General features: G+C 37.2%; 1 protein-coding gene across 1 annotated transcript; it reads right to left on the bottom strand.

Annotated features, from left to right (window-relative positions):
* Positions 1-229: 229 nt before the first annotated feature.
* Gm14744 (predicted gene 14744) lies at positions 230-5505 on the bottom strand. Its single transcript, NM_001085544.1, has 7 exons — positions 5370-5505; positions 4746-4885; positions 4234-4304; positions 3138-3248; positions 1255-1356; positions 1051-1080; positions 230-439 (listed from the first exon to the last, which is right to left on the bottom strand). The coding sequence occupies exons 1-6, from the start codon at positions 5448-5450 to the stop codon at positions 1064-1066; spliced, it is 522 nt and encodes a 173-aa protein (NP_001079013.1). The 5' UTR covers positions 5451-5505; the 3' UTR covers positions 230-439; positions 1051-1063.
* Positions 5506-16055: the final 10550 nt, after the last annotated feature.

The raw sequence follows: 16055 nt of genomic DNA, 5'->3' as shown, positions 1-16055 counted from the left end.
CCTTTGGATCATGATGTAGAACTCTCAGCTCCTTCCCCAGCACCATGTCTGCCTGCAGACTGCTATGCTTCCTGCCATGATGATAATCATGAACCTCTGAACCTGTAAGGTGGCCACAATGAAATGTTTGCCTTTAATAGAGTTGCCTTGGTCATGGTGTCTCTTCACAAATATATACCCCCTAATTCAGACATTGTGTATTACATCACATTGATTGAAGACAGAATGTGTACATGAAAAATCAATTTATTTTATCAACAAAAGAATCAGTACCATGGTAGGAGTATGGGAAACAAATCCATGAAGCAGAGATTCTGGCTTCATAGGAAAGATGAAAAGAAAAACTAAGAAAAGGATGAGCTCTCTTCATTGTCATGATTCTGATTTCATGAAAGAGGTGATGTGGGAAATACTTCTGATCTTGCTGTCATCTGTGAAGCTTCAAAAGTAAAAAACAAGACAAACAAATGAAACAGTAAGATGTGCATGAGCTGGTGCTTCTGACATGAGCTTTCTGAGATTGTAAATGAAAAACAAAAATTAATCGACACGGAATATGGTGAAAGGTTTGATTTTAAAAATGACACATGTCACAGGGTTAGACCTAGGTTTGTTCTTGGTTGACTTCCATAACTCTCTTCCGGCATTTAAACTGAGAGTTTTTGGTCTAAATGTAATCTACCATAACACCTATGTGCAAGGTTGTGTCTAAGGAGACTTTACAAAGTTCATGTACATTTACAGTATTTCCACATTCATGCTACACTCTTGGCTGTCACAAATATCACTTATTTTCAATAGTCAAGTTTCATTAAATTCTTACCTATTACCTTTAAGATAAAAGAAATCAACACTTTGGTATAGGAGAGTTGCTTATTCCCATGTTATAAATATTAACAGCAACATAAACGATAGCTTTGCCACCTTGGATTATATATGTAATTAGAATTATAAAGAGATTTCCTCTACTAAAGGCATAACTAATAGACTAAAGAATGAATTTTTAGCAGATTAAAATATTAACAGGCTCTGCTGCCCTGTTGTACTCACCCATATTGTGTCTTTATTGGTTACAAGTGTCTGTGAGAGACAGAAAGGAAGGAAATAACCACAAACAAAAGACATAGTTAGAGCTCCTTAATATCTCCAGTGACTTTAAATAATTTTAAAAATCTGATTTAGACGACTGAAATGATGATTATCCTGGATATCTTCAGGTGCATTAGTTTGCTGTGTGAAGCACAATGTTGTTACCTGTGGGCGCCAAGTGCTGGATATTCTCCTTTGGAATATTGTATTCCTTGACCAGCTTCCCAAGCTCCTGCTTCTGTGCTTTGCTCAGGGTCTCTCCTTTTCCTACATCACATAAAGCAGAAAGGAAGAAAAAGTGTAGCTTACAGTACTGGGTGGCTCAGAACAGATGGAGTTATAATGGGTTGTGTGATATTGATGCATGGAAACATCTTACTTTGTGGGCCCTCCCTCACCCCATCAGTCTCATTCTGATCAACCTAAGATCTCTAAAGTAAAAAGAACACATTTAATGAAGCTGAACTATGATAGTCCACACCCTAATGAATAATATCGTTATTTGTGGTGGAATTGTTATTGTTGTTATTGCCATCATCACTATTAATACTCCTACTACTACTATTATAATTATTCGTACTTTCCATATGACCGTATATTTATTTCCAAAAAGGCCTGTACATAATCCTGGTGTTTGAAATACTTGAACTAAATGTTTGTCCATGCTGACTTCTACCTTACTTCTGTGTAGATTCTGGAGTCCGTGCCTTGGATAATTGATAATTATCAAAATAAGCAGTGAAATCAGGCTGAACAGGCTCATGAACCTGAATCAATTACGACTCCAACACCACCCCACCTCACCACTTACCCAACCTCACTACCAGATTCCAGTACCCAGTACCCAGCCTCCAGTCCCCTGCCTCCAGGCCCAAGCCCCCAAATTGCCTCTGCTTCCTCCATTGCCCCTCACAACTTTGGTAAACAAAGCAAGATTGTTGGGTTTATATATATATATATATATATATATATATATATATATATATATATTATCATGACACAAAGCAAGGTCATCTGGAAAGAGGTAACCTCAATTAAGAAAGTGCTACCCTCAGACTGCTCTGTGAGAAACCTTGTAGACTCATTTTCTAGATTGACAGTTGATATGGAAGTGTCCACCCCACTGTAGGAAACTCAGCAGCACAGTTTTCTTTGTTAGTGTTTGATGGTAGGGTGCCTAGACTATGGGTAGTGCCACCTCTGGGGAGATGGTCCTGGGTGCTAAGAGAAAGCATGCTGAACAAGACCTGGGGAGCAAGCCAGTAAGCAGCACTCCTCCATGCCCTGTGCATCAGTTCCTGCCTTCAAGTTCTTGGCTGTTTGGTACAGAGACAGATGGGTCAATAATTGGAATAGGATTGAAGACCCCAAAATACCCCCAACACACACACACATGGACACTTGATTGTTGACTAAGAAGACACTACCATATAGTAGAAAAAAGAGAGCATCTTCAGCAAATCGTGCTGGCCTACCTGGTGGTCTGTATGAAGAAGAATACAAATTGATACATATTTCTCACCCTGTACAAAGCACAAGTCCAGGTGGATCAAAATCCTCCACATAAAATCATATATACTGAATCTAATAGAAGAAAAAGTAGGAAATAGCTTGGAAGGTATTGGCACAGGAAAAAATTTTCTGAACCAATGGCTCAGCTCTAAGATCAACAATTGACAAGTGGAACCTCATAAAACTGAAAAGTGTCTTCAAGACAAAGGACACTGTTAGTAGGAAAAACAGCAACCTACAGATTGGGAAAGAATCTTCACAAACCACACATCCAATAGAGGGCTAATATCCAAAACATACAAAGAACTCATATATTAGACTCCAGAAAACCAGACAACCTAGCCAAAAACTGGGGTACAAACTAAGCAAATAATTCTTAACTACGGAGACTTGAATGGCTGAGAAGCAATGACTTCTTTTTGAAAATGAACTGTGTTATAGGAGCTTAAGCCAAATCAACCCTTTCTTCCCCAAGTTGCTTTTGGTCATGGTGCTTATCATATCGATAGAAACCCTACAAGAGGGACCACTCTCACCAGCAACTAAAATCACATTTGTCTCCTGTCCGCTCTCATCCACATTAACGTTGTGAAAGAAAAGGGCGCCATCTTCCTTCATTACAACTTCGAAGTAATTTCTACCAGAGTCTGCAATTAAAAGAGAATCAGCTTAGAAATCAGTAGAATCATTGGAGGTTTCACTATTATTTTACATATGAAATCTATGATATTTTTATTTCTTTTTCAATTATTTGACAAATGTCATTTACAATGGTTTAAAATTGTAAATGAGAATTACTAAGTGGTAGAGACACTCTTGCATTAATTAAAATATTTTTTTGAATTTAAAAAGAATGTCCATAATTAGACGGGAATGCTGGCACACGCCTTTGATCCCAGCACTTGGGAGGCAGAGGCAGGTAGATTTCTGAGTTCAAGGCCAGCCTGGTCTACAAAGTGGGTTTTAGGACAGCCAGGGTTATATAGAGAAACCCTGTCTCAAAAAATGAAAAAAAAAGTTCATAATTACCTTATGTCTCCACAGCCTATTTAAAAAGTGAACACAACGCTAATATTAAAATACCACACTGAAGCAGGGATGGTGACTCAAACATCAAATCCCAGCAATCAGGAGGATCTCTGGGGCTAGCCTTGTCGCAGAACTAGTTATAGGACAGCCAGGGCTATGCAGAGTAACTCTGTATCAAAAAAAATTTTAAAAACAACCACAAATGTGTCTATGTATGTCTGTGTGTGTGTGTGTGTGTGTGTGTGTGTAGCAAATGTATAGTTTTCCATATATTAAACCCTTAAGAAATCAGTCCTGTAGCTTTATGGGACTGCCTTCTAAATGTCATTTATACTTAAATAATAGGCACAAAAATGTCTCTAATAATACTTTTGTATGAATGTGTATAATACACCTTAACTGATAACATAAATGTCTGGAAGTTTAGTTAGGATTTTGGAAGTTGCATCAAAAATTATCAGATGAAATTGTTCAAGGATCCTGGCCCTTTAGTTGTGCGGCCTTGTCAAACCTTGCAAAATTTCTCTCTGTCTCTCTGTCTTTCTGTCCCTCCCCCCCTCTCTCAATTAGATTATGCATCCCATTAATTGATTACATACTCACAGTCAGTAGTGTACCGCCCATCTTCTTGTTTTTCTCCCACAACAGTGTGTGTCTGACACTTGCCATTCATCCTTCAGAAATAAAAATCAAAAACTTGCTTCTGAATTTACTCTTTCAGGTTGCTCATATTTCCTTATTGTGTGGTAGTATTAACTGTCTTTGGGAAGTGTTTAATTTGTTTAAATAAACCCACATCTGAAGACTGACACCAACACTCTGGGGTTATGATTGACATGGAAAGTAAATCCAGGCTTCCAGGGGAAGACACTGTCCTCATTTTCTACCCACATTTCCTGTTCATGACTAGTTTCAACCAGAATTACCCAACCCTGTAAAACTGTAGAACACATTGCATTCAGTGTTCCTTAAATCAAGGACACAACTCAGAATAAATATGCCCAGGAGATCAATTCCATTTTTTCACATGGCCCAAGTGTCAGTGAAAATTTCACAGACATTCATGTGCCCAGTTTCTCAGTCCTGTCCATGTGCATCAGGTGAATGTCACTTACTGGACATGGAATTTGATTTTGAGTGTCCCACAGTCGTCATTGCACTCCATATGCTCAAAGTACGCTCTCAGGTCTCCATTCATCTTTACTTTCTCCACCTTGTCCGCAGCTATGTAAAGGGTGCGCCAGTCCCCATTAACCTAAATAGGACAGACACCATTGCAAAAGTTGGTTAGTCAATCTGTTCCCTTTTATTCAGCAACATTTGTCCTAATTACTACATGACAACAATTCCATAAGTCAACAAATGAACTTGGACCAAGTAAAATGCAGATGTCTCTCTGCTAGAGAGTAGATTAGGAGATTGTGTCATCACTCATTCACACTAGAATATGGAACACAGGATACAGTTCACACTTTGTCAATCAATAACAATGCAAAGTCCAATCTGTAATTTTCTCTTCTTAACCTTCTTTCATACTAGACAGAAGTCATTGAAAACATGCAAAGAGTTGAAAATACACTAGGACTGCATTACAGATAGGATTCAGATAATGTATATATGCTATATATACCACATATAATATGTAATGCCATACCATTTATAGTATATGATATATATGCTCAAACCAACTACAGAGTGTACATAAACACCCCAGACCCTTTATCCCCAAATGCACACACCTCTGAGGGACTGATATCAAGAGATTCATGATGTGCACAGGATACACCTAATGCAAGCGCAATTAGCAGGAACTTCACCATGGTAGAGCCTGGATTCTCTCCTTCCGAAGGAGTTCAGAGACCAAGGGCAGGTGATGGGGAGACCCAGAACCATCTCCACCTTATATAGTATTGATTATTGGCCTGAGATTGGCATGGATTGCCTGTGGTAAAATTCCAGCATATCCTGGTGGTGGAAACATCTGTGATGACAATTCTGTTTTTCTGCTACTTTTGAAATAAGATTAACTTGAGTAAAGCCATGAAATTGACCTTTTAGACTTCTGTGGACTTGGGCTAGCTGTCAGAAAACACAAATATCCATGTCCCTAAAGTCCAAGTTTCTCATTTGGAACACTTTAAAGAAATGAACTTATTTGACTCAGGCTATTTTAATGATGACAAATTTTCCATCAATCAGACCCTTTGATCACAGGTTACCATATGGATATTAACAATTTTTTATACAATTGAATATCAATGGACATATATTTCTAGAACATTCTAGAGTGTTCTAGAATGTTCTACAACATTCTGGGGCATTCTTGTAAAAACCTTTGTGAAGAAGTGTACTGTTTTCCTTTCTGGGCAGGAATTTGCAATTTAGATTCATGATTTTAAATATTTTTATAATTTGATATTTTCATCAAGATGTGAAGATTTTTAATGATGTAAAATTCCCATTGTTTTGTGGGTACATTTGTTGATACTATGTCCTGGTAATCAGCATTGCTTTTGCTAACATTACTTTATATATTCAATAATATATACACACACCTTTGTTTCTGATTGCTATAAGTGTATTTTTTGACAACTGTGTCTCTAAATCATTTATGCAATGAAAAGTCAGCTGCTAATTTTCTCATGTTTGTGTCTGAGAAATTCTCAACGTTTTCTCCATTGAGAACTTTGACCTGTGGATGGATTTGCAAATATTCACCGAAATGCATGACTCAAAACTAGTTGTCAATGTTCCAAGGCTTTAAATAAGAAATATTCACCCATCCCATGTTCAGAAAGGTTCTTGATGTATGTTCTTCTTTTTTAGTATACCCCATACAAATGTGATCCTTATTATATTTTTACATATTTTTCTTGATTCATTCCTTCTTCTCTGTGTTTGATTATTCAAGAGATAACTCAGTTCCACTGGAACAAGATTGGGCTGACCTACAAACATATTTATTTTCATCCATTCATTTCTTGTGAAATCTCTACTTTCCTTCAGAATTCTAATGTGATTTGGAATACAGATAATGTTGGGAAAATGTAATGAAAATCAACCAGAAAAAGCTGTCATTTAATACTTCCAAAGTGGATAATTACTTAAGACTGTATGTGCACTCATTAAAGTCCTTCTCATTTCTCCTCCAGACCCAGTAACAACAACACATTAATCCTATTTATTGAGTATCCTTCTGGAAAATTACCTACAATTTTGCACAAACTCAGGTTCATTCTTCCACATTTCCAACAGTTTTATTAAAATATAAGCTTTCCTTCCTTATTTATTAAGTGAAGTGAGTTTCTCTCCCTTCTACCTGATTACAGAGAAAGGTGATACAACACAGCCTAAACTGGAGTCTTGGAAAGATAAAAACAAATTCTGCCTCATGTCAAAACATACATTTATTCCTAAGGAACTTAAAGATTATCTCTGTCTGTTTGAACTTTAATATTGAAGCATGTACACAAACACACACACACATGCACACACACATACATACACACACATACACACATGTTTCTTATGTTCTTGTGTATTTATTCATAAATATTTTATATATGGATATGGGTTTTTATATATTTTCTATCTGTGGATATATATTTATGTGTAATGTAAGTATAGCTATATTTTACATTCAGATTTATATATTCCAATTTATACATGTATGATACATATATACATGTGTGATACATACATATTTGTTTCCATTTTCAGTAATTTACCAATTAAATTCCTAATCCACACATTTTGTCTACCTCAGAAAAGTGAAGAAAGAATGGAAAATGTAGGTGCTTCAAAGGACAGAGTTAAAACATACAAAATACTGACACAACGGATGCTGTTATTGAAGTCATGGCCAAGCTTAGAACTCTTTGATGTCTGACCTTTGAGTAGAACTTGGCTAAAAGTCTGTCTCCTTTCTTCTTCTTTTTTAATTGGATATTTTATTTATTTACATTTCAAATGTTATCCCCTTTCCTGGCTTCACCTCTGGAAAACCCCTATCCCATCTTCCTCCATCTCTTTCTGAGGGTGCTCCTACCCACCCATTCCCACCTCACCACACTGACATTCCCTGACACTGGAGCATTGAGTCATTTACAACTCAAATGCTATCCTAAATGTCCCTTATATCCTCCCCCCACCCAGTAGCCTTATTTATAATAGCCAGAACCTGGAAAGTGCCCTGATGTCCAAGGGCCTCCCTGCCATTGATGCCAAACAAAGCCATCCTCTGCTACATATGCTGCTGGAGCCATGGATCCCTCTATGTGTACTCTGTGGTTGGTGGTTTAGTCCCTGGGAGCTCTGGGGTTACTGGTTATCTCATATTGTTGTTCCTCCTATGGGGCTGTTCATCCCTTCAACTCCTTCAAGTACCTTCTCTAACTGCTGTATTGTGGTCCCCATGCTCAATCCAATGGTTGGCTGCAAACGTGTGCCTCTGAATTTGTAAGGCTCTGTCAGAGCCCCTCAGGAGACAACCATATCAGGCTCCTGTAAGCAAGCACTTCTTGGCATCCCCAATAGGGTCTGGGTTTGGTGTCTGTATGTGATGGATCCCCAGGTCGGGCAGTCTATGGATGGTCTTTCCTTCAGACTCTGATCCACACTTTGTTCCCATACTTCTTTTAGACAGGTTCAATTCTGGGTTAAAAATTTGGATATGAGTGGGTGACTACGTCCCCCAACCTGGGGTCTTGCTTAACTTCTGGATATGGTCTCTACATGTTCATCCTCCCCTTTTTTGGGCATTTCAGCTAATGGCATCCAAGTTGGGACCTGGGAGCCTCTTAATTTACTGGCATCTGGGACTTCCTGATGGCTATCCCTGTTTCCCATCATTCATTGCTACACACCTCTGTTCAAATTCCTGACCCTCTGTAAAATCGTCCCTGTCTCCTAGCACACTTGTTCTTACACCCCAGTCCCTCTCCTTCTCCTCTCTTCCTTCCAAGTCCCTCCTATCCTCTACCTTCCAAGAATATTTTGTTCTCCCTTCTAAGATGGTCTGAAGCATCCATACTTTAGTCTTCTTCTTGAGCTTCATATGGTCTGTGAATTGTATCTTGGGTATTCCGAGATTTTGGGTTAATATCCACTTACCATTGAGTGCATACTATATGTTTTCTTTTGTGACTGGGTTACCTCAATAAGGATGATACTTTTTTGTTCCATTCATTTGCCTAAGAATTTCATGAAGTCTTTGTTTTTAATAGCTGAGTAGTTCTCCATTGTGTAAATGGACCATATTTTCTCTATTTGTCTGTAGAAGGACATCAGGGCACTTTCCAGGTTCTGCCTATTATAAATAAGGCTACTTGGTGGGGGGAGGATATAAGGGACTTTTAGGATAGCATTTGAGTTGTAAATGAAGAAAATATCTAATAAAAATTATTATAAATAAATAAATAAATCTATTATAAATATAGTGGAGTATGTGTCCTTGTTATATGTTGGAGCATCTTTTGGGTGTATGTTCAGGAGTGGTATAGCTAGATCCTCATGTCCAATTTTGTGAAGAACCACCAGACCAGTTATACCACCAGATTAGTTATACCTCCTTATAATTCCACCAACAACAGATGAGTGTTCCTCTTTCTCCACATCTTTGCCAGCATCTGCTGCCACCTGAGTTCTTGATCTTAGTCATTCTGACTGGTCTGTAGTGGAATCTCAGGGTTGTTTTGATTTGCATTTTCCTGATAACTAAAGATGGTGAACATTTGTTTAGGTGCTTCTTGTCCATTCAATATTCCTTAGTTGAGAATTCTCTCTTCATGTCTGTACTCCATTTAAAATAGGGTTATTTGGTCCTCTGGAGTCTAACTTTAGAATTATTTGTATATTTCGGATATTAGCACTCTATCGAATGTAGGATTGGTAAAGAACTTTTCCCAGTCTGTTGGTTTCTATTTTGTCCCATTGACAGTCTCCTTTCCCTTACAAAAGCTTTGTAATTTTAGGAGGTCTCATTTATTGATTGTTGTTTTTAGATCATAAGCCATTGCTGTTCTGCTCAGGAAATTTTCCCCTGTGCACATGTGTTTGAGGCTCTTACCCACTTTCTCTTCTATTAGTTGCATTATATATGGTTCTATGTGGAGGTCCTTGGTCCACTTGGAGTTGATCTTTGTACAAGGATATAAGAATGGATGGATTTGCATTCTTCTACATACTGACTGCCAGTTGAACCAGCACCATTTGTTGAAAATGCTGTCTTTTTTCCACTGGATGGTTTTAGCTCATTGTCAAAGACCAGGGGAATATAGGTGTGTTGGTTCACTTCTGGGTCTTCAATTCTATTCTATTGATCTACCTGCCTTAGTCTGTACCAATAACATGCAGTTTTTATCTCTATTGCTTTGTAGTACAACTTGAGGTCAGGGATGATGATTTCCACTGAAGTTCTTTTATTGTTGAGAATATTTTTTGCTATCCTGGGTTTTTGCTTATTCCAAATAAATTTGAAAATTGCTCTTTTTAAGTCTATGAAGAAGTGTCTCCTTTTCAGTAGCCTGCTGACATTCCCTACTCAAGAAACAACAAATGTTTATTGTTTTTTCTATTCTTTGATTTTGTCCCCCATTATATTTTACACAATGTTTGGGTTTATTTGCTTCCCTCTTTGTTTTCTTTCCTTTCTATTGATTTAATAATCTATGGATTCTTCTGTGCATTCAGTTTCGAGGAAAAACAGTGAGGAAATGAGGCACTAGAAATTCTGAGGCTTTCATAGTAGTGAGGGATGGATCTGCTAATTGTCCCATTTATTGGTGGAAGATTTCTGTCATTCTCAGAATCAGGGTTTCTGTGTTAGAAATTTCATGGCCTTGGGAGAGGTGTGGTGACTAATGTAAAAACTCAAATAAAATTTCAGTTAAAACGTTAAAAAGAAAAGAAACTATACAACCTTGCCTTTTTCAGATCATAGAGGGAAAATGTTCAACTTTTTCTCATTTAATATGTTTAAGGTTGAAATAGCATATGTTAATTGTATTAATTATACATCATTATAGATTTCATTGTGATAAATAATAATCGGGTTTATTTCAAAGTGCAGCCCTATTCACTGACACTTAAACGATTTTTAATATTTTAGATTTTAATGAGCTAACAAATTAGCAGTATTCTTGATCAATTTTCAAACACTTAATTTTGATTAACACTCTCATATCTTCTTGTGTGCCCTCCAACTCCACTCCCCAACCCAGCTAAACCATTCACTGTCCAACACTGGCATTTCTTTATTACATCATGTTTACATAGTACTGATACTCCTTTATGCTCTATTTTATTTTAAGACTTTTGAAGATATTTTATTTTAGTTTTGCAAACATATCCACACACTTTCTTCCTCCTATATATGCACATATATGTTGCAAGCTAGGTTTTGTCTACTGGTTGGTAATTTTCATGATTAGCTGATTTCTTAAAATTAATAATATGAACTTTATGTATCAGTTGAGATAATTACCATGGGTATTGCCCATAGTCCTACTGCTTTTGCACCTGGTTTTGTCATCAAGTGGTGTGGAGCTGACCTCAACCAAATCAGTTTAGTAGAATTTCTTCATCTTTGGAATCTTAAAATAAGTTAAGAAAAAGTATGCTTGCTTCTTTTTCAAATGATTGCTAGGGTTCGGTATCAAAATAACTTGGTCTTAAATCTGCTTTTGGAGGAAAATATTTTATTACTGACTCAATAAATAGTTAACTGAAAAATAGTTAATGTTGTCCTGTGTAATTTTATCTTAAGGTGTCTACTGCTAGGATGAAACACCACGACCAAATGCAACTTGGGGAGCAAAGGGTTTATTTGGCTTAAAAATCCACATCATAGCCCATCAATTAAGGAAGTCAGGACAGGAACTCAAACAGGGCAGGAATCCAGAGGCAGGCACTATTGCAAAGGCCATGGAGGGGTGCTGCTTACTGAGTAGCTCAGCCTGTTTTCTTATACAACTCAGGACCACCAGCATGCGGTGGCTCCATGAACAACAGGCTTTGCTCTCCTTCATTTATATCTAATCTTTAAAATGTCCTATAAGCTTGTCTACAGCCTAATCTTATGGAGGCATTTTCTCAATTGAGATCCTTTCTCTCAGATGACTTTAGTTTGCGTCAAGTGGCATAAAACTCACCAGCACACTTCATTTAATTCAGTCTTAGTGAAATGCATGTTAGTAGCAATAAATCCATTTTCTGCAGACTCTCGGACCTGTGTCACTGAAGTTTTCTTAATAAAACAAATTTGTGTCAGTTTCTGTGTTGTTAATGTATGTTTATCTGATTTCCTTTCTTGATTTTATTAATTTATTTATCTTTCCTTCTCTCAGGCACTTTCTCTTCTCTCCCTTCTCTTTACCTCATCAAACAATTTCTTGCTTTGATCTTTAAATGTGTGTGTGTGTGTGTGTGTGTGTGTGTGTGTGCTCTTTGGACTGTGTTTTTGTTATGCCTGTACTGAAAAGAGGCGTGGAGCTCAAACACGTGGTTAAAAATAACGTGGATCTCAATGTCAGTGACAGGAAAAAAAAACCCATATGATTCCAAAAACCTTCAGTCCTCATATGTTTCATGCAACAAATTTGGAAAAAGGGTGATTTAGTGACAGAATTCATACCAACTCTTCAAGTGAGTAACTGTCCAAAATTAGATCTTGTCAAGTGTCAAATTTAAATATTGAGTCATCTTTGGGAAATATTGAGAAGTGGAGTAATAAAGGTTTTAAGAAAATAAGAGTGAACCTATCTGCATTTCAATATGATAGCTACTCACTTCTGGCAGAGTGAGAATAAATTTTAAAGGGTATGGCCTTTAGTAGGTCACACACCTGTAAGTATGTACTGTACACAAATACAACTCCAAGCATAATTTAAAATTTTTTTTTAAAAAAATGAGAAAGTGGAGGAATAAAAAAACAGCTGGAAGGAATTAGCGGGAGAAATGGGGATCAATATTATCAAAATTCATTTTGTATATGTATGAAATTTTCAAACACTTAATAAGATTATTATATGCATTAAAATAACTTTAAGCATGTTCAGTGTGGATAAGTCAATATGTAAATGAGGGACTGAAAAAGTAACAGAAAACAAAAATTCTGCATAGAAATACTTAATATCTGGAAAGAACACAGATGTCCCTCAACAGAGGAATGGATACAGAAAATGTAGTACATTTACACAATGGAGTAGTACTCAGCTATTAAAAACAATGAATTTATGAAATTCTTAGGCAAATAGATGTATCTGAAGGATATCATCCTGAGTGAGGTAACCCAATCACAAAAGAAGTCACTTGATATGCACTCACTGATAAGTGGATATTAGCCCAGAAACCTAGAATACCCAAGATGCAACTTCCAAAACACAAGAAAATCTAGAAGGAAGACCAACTCATGGATACTTCATTCCTCCCTAGAATAGGGAATAAAATATCCATGAAAGGACTTGCAGAGACAAAGTTTGAAGCTGAGACAAAAGGATGGACCATCCAGAGACTGCCCCACCCGGGGATTAATCCCATAATCAGCCACCAAATGCAGACACTATTGCATATGCCAGCAAGATTTTGCTGAAAGGACCCTGATATAGCTGTCTCCTGTGAGGATTTGCCAGTGCCTGGCAAATACAGAAGTGGATGTTCACAGTCATTTATAGCACGGAACACAGGGCTCCCAATGGAGGAGCTACAGAAAGTACCCAAGGAGCTAAAGGGATCTGCAACCCTATAGGTGGAACAACATTATGAACTAACCAGTACCCCGGAGCTCTTGTGTCTAGCTGCATATGTAGCAGAAGATGGTCTAATTGGCCATCACTGGGAAGAGAGGCCCCTTGGTCTAGCAAACTTTATATGCCCCAGTACAGGGGAAAGCCAGGGCCAAGAAGTGGGAGTGAGTGGGTAGAGGAGCAGGGCGGGGGGAGGGTATAGGGGACTTTTGGGAGAGCATTTGAAATGTAAATGAAGAAAATATCTAATTAAAATTTTTTTAAAAGAAAGGCTTCATATAGACTCTGCTCTTCTATTTACTAAATACTCAAATAGCCCACTTTACATAAGCTTTATTTAAAACCAAAACCAGTCATCAAACACAAGATCAAACACACTCTATCCTTGTCTGTGGAAAATGAAGATTGTCACCTGAGTTTGACATCGGACATTCTTCACACATTTGCTAGGGCATGTGCATGCCTTCGCTCACAGGAACATATACACATATGCGCGCACACAGGAATTTTTTTAAAACACACATTTTTCTGGAGAATAATTTATTCGTTTGTTTGTTATTTGGTTGGTTTTCTGGAGGCAAGATGTCACTAAGTAGCTCTGGCTGTCCTGGCACTCACTATGTAGAACAGACTAGACTTGAACTCACACAGATCAACCTCCCTCTGCTTCTACAGTGCCAGGATTAAAATGTATGCATCCCCATGCCTGATTAAGACCATTGTATTTTCAAAACAAACTTCACATTCCTGTGGGAAATGCTCACAAGTATAGCTATAAATGCAGATAAATAGAGTCATTATTTTTCTGTATCAACATTGGCTCTGGAACAAATGTTTAAAGAGCTGATCCAAAAATTAGATCTCAGGAGGAGGAGTATTGTTATTTTCTAAAATGTTCAGATTTCTGCTTTACTTTTCAACTGTATGCTGAAGTATCTTTTTTTCACAGCATTAAAATACCTTTATTTGTAATTAGATTTTAAAATACTGTCAAAAATTATGCCAGGAAACAGGAAGGACACAGCTTACCCTAGAGGGAAAAACAATAAATCCAAGACAGATGATTTCCTCTACAAGGGTTTTTCTTGGCAAACAGATATATAAGCAGAACCAGGGCACTCACAGTAGATAGCAACTGCACAGACAGGTTGGGAGTTTACAAAACCAAAACTTGCATTGTTGAGGAAAGGGAAATGACACAGAGGAGCATATTGACTGGAGAATACCCATTGTCTGAATTTTTTTTCTCTCTTTTCTGTTGTGACATTTACTACTTAGTAACACAGTAAGCTAAACAACCAGTGCCATGGTAGGCTTGAGTCAGCTCTTTCAGGTTCATGTCCATCAAAGATCTACATCTCTCCCCTGGTAGCTTAAGAGAAGCCATGGTGGTTGGTATTTCCTACTGCCAGACAGCTGGTTGTTAAGTGAATATTTTGAAGTCCTAAAAATTGTGTTGAATTTTATAGCATTATCCATCACTTTGCATTATTTACTTTTTTCAAAAAAATTGACAATCTCATGACTGCACATAATATATTTTGATCAATTCCACTACATCCTCTTTAATAGGACAATAGGAGGTGCTGTTTGGGTTCCTATAGAGGACTGATCTCACAGGAGGAAGTATGCCACTTTGAGGAATTGGATTTGAGGTCTCAATGCAATGCTTGTCTACTTTTCTCTGTTTACCACTTTTGGATCAAGATGTAATCTCTTAGCTTCTGGATCGAGACAGTGCCATGATAAAGATGGAAACTCATACCTCCGAAACAGTGACCTTGAAGAAAAACTTCCTTCTGTATGTTGCATTTTCTACTCTAACAAATTTACTTTTGTAGTGCTCCAATGAGTAACTGACATATCAATTAAAAGTGGGGTTAGGGGAGACATACTGACTTGAATAATTTTTGCACTATAGTGTAGGTTTTGACAATTTCTACAGTGTTTTATATTTCAGAACTGTGTTCCTGAGATGTGCGATATCTCAGGGGGTAATGATGACTGAGTTTTGTGACCTACTTAGTAGGAGAAGAAAGAACCAGTATCCACCAGCTATCTTCTGACCTCCACACACATGCCAAGGTATGGGCATACCCAGTCCCATGTACAAAATAAATGATAAAGTTTTAACATGTATTATGCACAAATCCAAAATTAATAAGGACACTTACTACGTGTATAACTGAAACCCAAAGTAATTGTAAAATCAAGTATTTCATATTTCTCTTTCATGTGCAGATGGATAACAGAAGTCAAAACTGTCTTTCTGGCTGTTTTAATATAACATATAATTCTATGCAAAAAATACTGATACTATCTTTTAAAAAGAAAAAAACTGTATATGCATACATTATTTCATATTAAACACTATTAAGAAGAAATGAGTGCAAACATTGTATTTCAAATTTCAGATTAATGGATTCTGACATGTGGAAGGGTTACATTTCCCAAATGTCTCATCAGCACAGGTTCCTGAAAACTGGGGAAACCCAGGACTAATGAGATGGATTTTCACATAGAGGTGGATACTGCCAAGCCTGGGTACCTGAGCCCACACACCCATGAACTCAAAATAATTTTTAAAAAGAAGAAATTTAAAATTTAACTATATATATTATGATTATCCAATAAGCTTTCTAGATGTTTCTTTGGTTATATGTCATAATTGTCGTGATTGAC

Source organism: Mus musculus, chromosome X (assembly GCF_000001635.26).
Source record: "Mus musculus strain C57BL/6J chromosome X, GRCm38.p6 C57BL/6J".
In the NCBI taxonomy this organism is placed as follows: Eukaryota; Metazoa; Chordata; class Mammalia; order Rodentia; family Muridae; genus Mus; species Mus musculus.
The sequence above is the reverse complement of the archived record's forward strand: the minus strand, read 5'-3'. Positions and strand labels throughout refer to the sequence as shown.